This window comes from Penaeus monodon, chromosome 2, assembly GCF_015228065.2.
Source record: "Penaeus monodon isolate SGIC_2016 chromosome 2, NSTDA_Pmon_1, whole genome shotgun sequence".
NCBI classification, from domain to species: Eukaryota; Metazoa; Arthropoda; class Malacostraca; order Decapoda; family Penaeidae; genus Penaeus; species Penaeus monodon.
The window spans coordinates 32,050,469-32,058,355 of NC_051387.1; the positions used below are offsets into that span (position 1 = coordinate 32,050,469).

Below are 7,887 nucleotides of genomic sequence, written 5' to 3' on the forward strand. Positions count from 1 at the left end.
TCTGAAACAAAAGAATTCCCATTTGTACTGCGTAAACTATTTTCAAACGTACATACACACATACATATGTATAAGTAGATCATATATATATATATATATATATATATATATATATATATATATATATATATATATACATACACACACACACACACACACACACACAGTATACCTTACACAACATGAATGAAAAAAAAAAATTTACTTTGTTTGTGTCTGCGCTTGACAACAGTAAAACAAAATTCGCCAATCGTATTATTTCGGTTAGCTCCTGTGACAAGCCACTAGTTGCTATGCATAGTGCAACTCCCGCCGCCCGTGAGGCGGAGGCAGAGGCGCAAATAAACGCGTCGCGGCGAGCGTCCGGCAGCCTGGTCGCCCAAAAGGGCTGATGCAACTTCTGGATCCTTCATGACGTCATGGAAGGTGTTCCGCTTGCAGCCTAAATCTCGTTTGAGTTCATGACACCAACCATGCATTACAAAATAGTAGCCATATGAAATATGGTCGGTACAGATGTTTAGTCCCCGGCTCGAGAGAGGTGTTGTGAGAGAGTGAGCGAGGGACTACTTGGCGCGGCGGCGGCGGCGGCGGCGGCGGGCGGCGCGCGTGCGGCGGCGGCGTGTTTATTCCCCGAGAGCAAGATGAAGAAGCAGCAGCACCGCCGACTCTGAGCCCAACATGGATCTCGTTTCCCCGAGCGACGCTGACTTCTCTACACTCGTTGACTCCAGGATGTCCTGTGGTGCAAGTGCATGTGATTGCAGTGACTCAATGGACAGCATCGGTGTTCTGCCAAGCATTTACAAGGAATATAACGCAGCAGCTTGCGCCTCCGTCGAGCGCCTGCCGTTGAAGTGTCGTTCGCGCTCCCTCTGTGGTGATAAATTTCGTCAGCACCTGTTTTGGAGAGCCAAGTGGACGGAGAGATAAGGAAGCCCCATGCCACGAAACTCCAAATACAGGTGAGGAACTCCCGTAGACGCAGGAGGAGGAGGAGGAGGCGACCCTGGCGCGTGAATTCGGATTTCAGGAGGAGGCTGCGGCCGACCGCGAGCGACTAATGTCGGGCTGGAATTGCCATTGAGGCGTCCTCCTAGGGGCTCATGGGAACTTAATCTCTTTGACCTTTATTTACGTTCAAAAATTAGAATTTCATGTTTGTAAATTTAAGTTTTTTTGTTATACATTTCAACTATATAATTAGAATGAGAACCAGAATGAGTTCATGTTTCTTAATGGTAAAGGCCAGCGCCAAGAAACGGTTCTTGGGTTGGTTAATTTTCCGAAAATGACAACGGGTCTTCCCTGACAATATTTATATCATCAGATTTGTTTTCGTGAGATGACAACGAATCTGATGATCATTTCCGTTGCATTCTCCAGCCGACAATCTTGATGTGATTTGATAAGTCCCGATAGCAGGGGAGGGCATGAAGTAGATCAGGGAAATTGTGGGGTAAAACAGGCTGAAATAAGAAGAAAAGAGAACAGAAATGTGTAAAACAAGCACAAAAAACACTTAAAATCGGACAAGGAAACTATGGACGTCGCCACCATCTTTCAAACTCTACGCACCGACGCACCAACTTTCGAAAAACCTAACCTTAATTGTGTGGGATTTATACACTACGATCTGTATATTCCCTAGCCAGGGGGCTCTGCCCCCTGGACCCCCTGTGGTAATATATATGCCTAGCCAGGGGGCTATGCCCCCTGGACCCCCAGGGTAAAACCACATACCTTTATATCGCGAAACACCAAATGTTTCTTCACTTCCGTCTGTGGTTTCTAATCACTTTTTTCAGCATTTGTGGAACTGGATGGGTTCAAAGTTCAGGCTGTGATGGAAACTAATGTCTATTTGTCCAGTATATCCACAAAAGGGCTTTAAAAAATGACCCGGAATCAACGCAGCACTTGAAATAAAACATTGCTCACTGGCGTTTCTCGACGTATTGGCGCTGCTGGCCTGTCAAATCTCCCGGTGTCACAACACGCATGCGCACAAGATTATTGTACAGAATAGCATAAATACTTACCCAAACACGTAAATGGGGAACAATAAAAGGAAAAGAATGCATTACATACATGATTTCGAGAAAACGGACGCTGATAATGACAAAATATTCGATCTCACGAGCGTGTAGCAATACAAGGACTACTTGGTAATGAGTTCCGCGTCACATTTGTTTTGATTCTCGTGAAGGGTGATCTTCACTCTTGTCTGTCCTATATCTCCCTTATTTTCGATTTGCACATGTTTTGCCATAGATGAAAAGGGTCTTAGTTTTCGTCAAGGTAACCACTCCATATACTTATTTTACTGTACGCTTGGTTGACATGCATGGAAAATTTTCCTTTCTTATTACCAGTCTAGCAGTCAGTCATCAATTTTGCGGCATGGCAAAGTGTGTCATTTTGCTGGGAGTACGTCTACTTGACAGTTGTTTAAGCACTCCTCAGAGTGATCAGTGTGCTGCTCAAAGTACTTATCTTTGTTCATGGTTTGTTTCCGGGGAAGAAAATAAAGTTCGCAATCTCATATTCCATCATATTCTCAGGAATTTCAAAGTTCCTTCCCCAACATTGGGTCAATTGTATTGGATCCCTTCTACCTTTTTACCCTCCTTAAGGAATTAGATATAACAATAAATACAGTATCTTGCATCTAAAAACTGACTTCCACCTATTCTCTGGCCACTCAAGATACTTCTTGGCAAAAATAAATATTTTCTTGTGTTAAGAAGTGAAATGCTAAACCCATTGCACACAATTTGTAACTAGCCTCTCACAGTAATTGGGGTTAATTTCTTTAGAAGACTAATAGTGAGTCTCTTGCGCTTACTCTTAATGATATCTTTTGTCCTGGGTGAGATTATCCTGAGATTATCAGGGTGAGGAGGATAAGGCAACTCCTTCCCTCCCTCTTCCCCCTTCCCCTTTCCCCTAATATATATATATATATATATATATATATATATATATATATATATATATATATATATATATATATATATATATATATATATATATATATATATATTATACACATTATATATAGGTATGTATATTTGTATGGTTAATGTTACCAAGAGCAACGCACAGAGATAGAAGAAAATGGCCACTGCCATCATGTGGAGCATAAAAAATAGAGTAGGAAGCAATATAGGTAAATCTGCAGTGGCCATATACTTACCAGGAAGTGATGAAAATAGCATAACACCGCTCTTGAGTCCCCAGTCCACGTTTACCTTGTGAGAACCAAAACAAATGTGACATGTAACTCATTACTGCGGTCTAGCAAGTGGTCCATATATTACTACGCACTTGTGAGAACCATTATTTTGTTATTACCAGTGTTCATTTATCCAAATTCATATATTTAATGAAATCTTTTAGTTTCATTAGAAAAGTTCAGTGTTTCAAAATAAATCAAAATAAAGGTATGTGGTTTTATCTTGGGGGTCCAGGGGGCATGGCCCCCTGGCTAGGCGTATATAGTACCACGGGGTCCAGGGAGTTATAGCCCCCTGGCTAGGTGCATACAATTCCATGGGGGTTCAGGTGCATTGCCTCCTGGCTAGGCATATATATTACCACAGGGAGTGTATAGATTGTGTTGTATAAATCCCACAGGGTTAAGGTTAGGTTGGTTTATTGGTTAGGACACATTGTACAATTACCAGGGGGGATGCGGAGTATGTGAAATCCTGTAGACCCCCCCCCCCCCAAGTATGGGTTTGATTCCTATAGATTTGGGGGAGGGGGGGGGGCACATCAGTCCATAGATTTATAAAGATGGGCAGGGATTTCCGTTGGGTGTCGTGAATCGATTTTATTTTATTATTATTATTATTATTTATTTTTTTAATTTTGGGTGTGTGTGTGTACGTACTTGTTTACTTGCGTTCGTCAAACAAAGTTTGGCTTGGGTTTTTAAAAAATCAACTTTTTAATTTTCATAAATCACTTTCTTCGATTTCTGCAGGTTCCTATTGACGATATCCAGTGCCATCCATTATCCCCCTCCCCCCCTCAACCCCCGGTTCCCCACACACCCCAAGATCGTTGGGTATAGAAGAGATAAAAAAAAATCTGATTTTGTTCTCGGTAATACTTACCATGTGTGTGTGTGTGTATTTATGTATATAGTTTCTGTATTGTCCTTTCAGACTAAGTAAAATGGAAGTGTGGATGTCCTCTTTACCTGGCAGAAGGCCAGGAAGTAACTGGTTTCAGCAGAACAGAAAGGCTTCTACCATGAACCCTCAGGTCACTCTGCATATGGATATGCACCCTCCAGTGCTTGACACCTCAAGGCCAAAACCACCACTGCCCAACAAGAATATGGCCCAGGGTAAGACATAAAATAAATTTTTGCATATGTTTTTTATTCAAGATTTTAGTTATACTCGAGTAACATTATTTCATTAAAGTTTTTGCTTTCACAATTAGTCTTAATATTCTTGGCTTTTTGCTAAGCTCTGCAGAAAGCAGACTTGTCAGAAAAAAAAGTATAATAAAATATAGATTTGTTTTAAAAAGAAAAAAAAAAAGTTATGTAGCTAGTTGGATTTGTATCTTGAAACTGTGGTTAAGGCCATAAAAATACTTAACATTGTTTTGCTTTCCATAGGTGCAAGCATGAGAAAGCCAAACCAGTGGTGGAATTCCTTACGCAATATGTATCAGTCCTTTTGTACTGGGTCACCTCCTGTAACTTGGGTTAACCCAAACATGATGAATGAGCTTCCATCAGTAACCTACAGTCAGCCTTACATCCCAGATAGCCAGTTTCTAACTGTGGAGCCAGATGGAAATGGAGATACTGGTGGGTGCCTTTGGTATGCTGCCCCTCCTGAAGGATCACAACTGCAGTTCATGGACCCCTTGCATGTCTGGCCACAGAAACTTGTCTTCCCGGTATCTCACCCACAGCCCTGTTTCCCAAATTTCCCAAATAAGAAGAGCAAACCAAGCCAGCCTCTTAATCCAGAAGCAAAGGAGTGGATCCCCAAAGAAATGCGAGGGAAAAATGAATTAAGCCCTTCCACTCAGGACTGTTTCTCATCTGTTGAAGATTCTTGTGGCAGATCACCTTCAACTAAAACCTCTCTTGATTTTACTGTGTGTCAAGATTTTTGTGAAATAACAGAAAATGAAATTGCTGCTATTCGTAATGATGATGGAAGTGTTAATGCTTGTTCAGTGTCTTCAGCATTCCCAAAACTGCAGGATGGCCAAATAAATTTTACAGAAAAGTCTCACTGTGATAAGTCTGTGATGAAAATAGATGAAAGTAACACCATCAAGTCTTCATCAGTAAAAAATAAGAATACTGGAAATTCTCCAGCTAGTTATGCTGTTGTTGCCAAGACGGTTTTAAGCTTACCAGAACCACCAAGAGCAAAATCTCCAAATGAAAAGACAAAATCAGCAGGAGTTGATCAGCCACTTCCCAAAATTTTCCTAAAAGATAAGAAGTACCCAAAAGAGAAAGCACCTCCATTAATGGAAAAAAGTGTACACACACTTCCATTTAAAACTGCTAACAAAGTTCAGAAGAAAAACAGCAGAAAATTCTTAAATGAGTTAAAAGCATTGGCTCATGCTGAAAGTAGTGATTGTGGTTCTTTGGCCAGTGAAAGTAGTTTTGGTTCGCCATGCAGTGATGGTTTACCTCAAAGAATATGCCATGGAAACATTTTGGCTCCTTGTGGTTCACAGTCTTGGGAAAAGTTAAAGGATATATATGCTTCAGAATCAAGGAGCCCAAGGACACAGCGCAGCAACAGTGAGTGTAGTTCCAGTAATAGTCGTATACGCAGTACTAGTGAGTCTAGTGTGGCAAGTGTAGATAGTATCAACATTGAGTTTGAAGATGAAGTTGACAAAAATAATTCATTAAATAATGTTTGTATTATTAGTGAAAATTGCCAACCAAAGTGCATTGAAAATACAAATTTGTCAAACAGTGTTCTTGCCCACATTTTAGGTCTCAATGACTGTAAAAGTGAAGAATCTGATGAAGAATGGGATGACTCAGATAGTGACTGGGATGAAGTAAAAAATGATAGTGCTGGTCTAGATGATAGTTGGGAAACATTTGGCCTTGGTCTTACTATTCCAATAACCTGTAAAGTATCCTCTTTTGGCCTTAACAGTGAAAGAAAAGATACTGACCAAGAATCAAGCTTGAATGCAGAAAACAACTGTGATATTCTGGATGAAGAGGAGGATGCATTTAGCTGCAATTTATCTGATGTGAATAGGCGCTGGAATGAAGAAATTGAGAAAGACTTATCCACAAAGACTGAAAAACGTGTGAATTTTGGAGCAGTAAAAGTGCATCCTATGGTCACTTGGGCACATGCCTACCAACAGGCAAGAAGAGGACCATGGGAACAGTATGCACGAGATGCAGCACGTTTCAGTCGTCACATAGCAGATTTAGAGCCTGTTATTTCACATGTGTTACAAGAAGAACACAGACAGGAAGTCTACCGAAAGCTTTATGGTGATTCCTCTAGCTAACAGTACCTTTTATCTAGTCCAACATTATTTAATGAAGGCTCAGCAAAAGGATGAAGTTATTTGTTGGGAGATAAATGTTATAATTTACTTTTGTTTCAAAATTTGCTTTGTATGAAACTGGACAGATTTTGTATTATTTTTTCCATATTTTATCAATTAAACAGGTGCTTGTCATAATTTAGAGATTTTTTTGTTAAGTAGTCCAGTCATAGGGCTTTTTCATGCATAGTAAACTATTGATTTCTAAAGGGCTTTCATGATTGGTATCTCTGAGAAGTTTGATCAGAGTTTTTAAATGGTAAGTGATTTTGTCATTTAAAGTTAGGCATATGTGAACATTAATTGATTTATACATGCATTGAATTATTTCTTTGTCTAGTGTATTCTCTTGTATTCACTTTCATTTTTCAGTAAGGAACATAGATCATGAAGGACTAATTTTTACTGCCTGTAATTATTACATTTGTAGGTAAATGACAGATAAATTTTAGCATACATTGTTAAAGTATACTAATTAGATAGGGATGGTGCTAATGTTAATATGTTTCTTTTGAAACTTTTCACACACACTCTCTCTCACTCACTATCTCACACACACTCTCTCTCTCTCTCACACTCTCTCTCTCTCTCTCTCTCTCTCTCTCTCTCTCACACACTCTCTCTCTCTCTCTCACTCTCTCACACACTCTCTCTCCTCTCTCACTCTCTCACACACTCTCTCTCTCTCTCTCACACACTCTCTCTCTCTCTCTCTCTCTCTCACATTTTGCATTTTGTCTAAACTGGAAAGGACACATTTTATTCAATATAGACTGTTAGGAAGTCAAACACTGTTGAAGCACTGTAGGACAGCAGTTTAAAAACTTGGATTTTCTGTGTATGATCATGACCCATTGTACTATTTGATATTTAGAAATGCACTAACTCCAGACAAAGCCTTCATCCTCTTTGCTTGGCTGATATATTCATCTTGTTTATGCTCTCAGGAAGGATTCAATAACTGTATGAGAGTAGTACATTTTTATATTCTTCAAAATACTTTATAAATCATGTTAAATATATATATATCTGTTTATGATGATGATTTTTATTAAGGTCCTTACTTTATTTATTTATATTTGTTTCAGTGTCTGCATATTTCTACATGCTTTTCAATTAAATAGAAAAGGTGATTATTTCTATAAAAATATAAAGTGTATCATTGCATGAATTTTATTTCAAAAAGGTACATCATTAACGAGTATGGTTACAGTAACCTAATATTGTACAATCCTTGAGGAGGTATTTGTCATGCATTCAAGGCAAACCTCTAAACTCTCACAAGTGAAAACATTTCCTTAGGAATTACAT

The 7,887-nt window shown here is 39.3% G+C and overlaps 1 protein-coding gene across 1 annotated transcript; it reads left to right on the forward strand.

The window, feature by feature from the left end:
• The first annotated feature begins 573 nt into the window (after window positions 1–573).
• LOC119582306 lies at window positions 574–7,615 on the forward strand. Its single transcript, XM_037930524.1, has 3 exons — window positions 574–965; window positions 4,176–4,360; window positions 4,640–7,615. The coding sequence occupies exons 1-3, from the start codon at window positions 943–945 to the stop codon at window positions 6,535–6,537; spliced, it is 2,106 nt and encodes a 701-aa protein (XP_037786452.1). The 5' UTR covers window positions 574–942; the 3' UTR covers window positions 6,538–7,615.
• The last annotated feature ends 272 nt before the right edge of the window (window positions 7,616–7,887 follow it).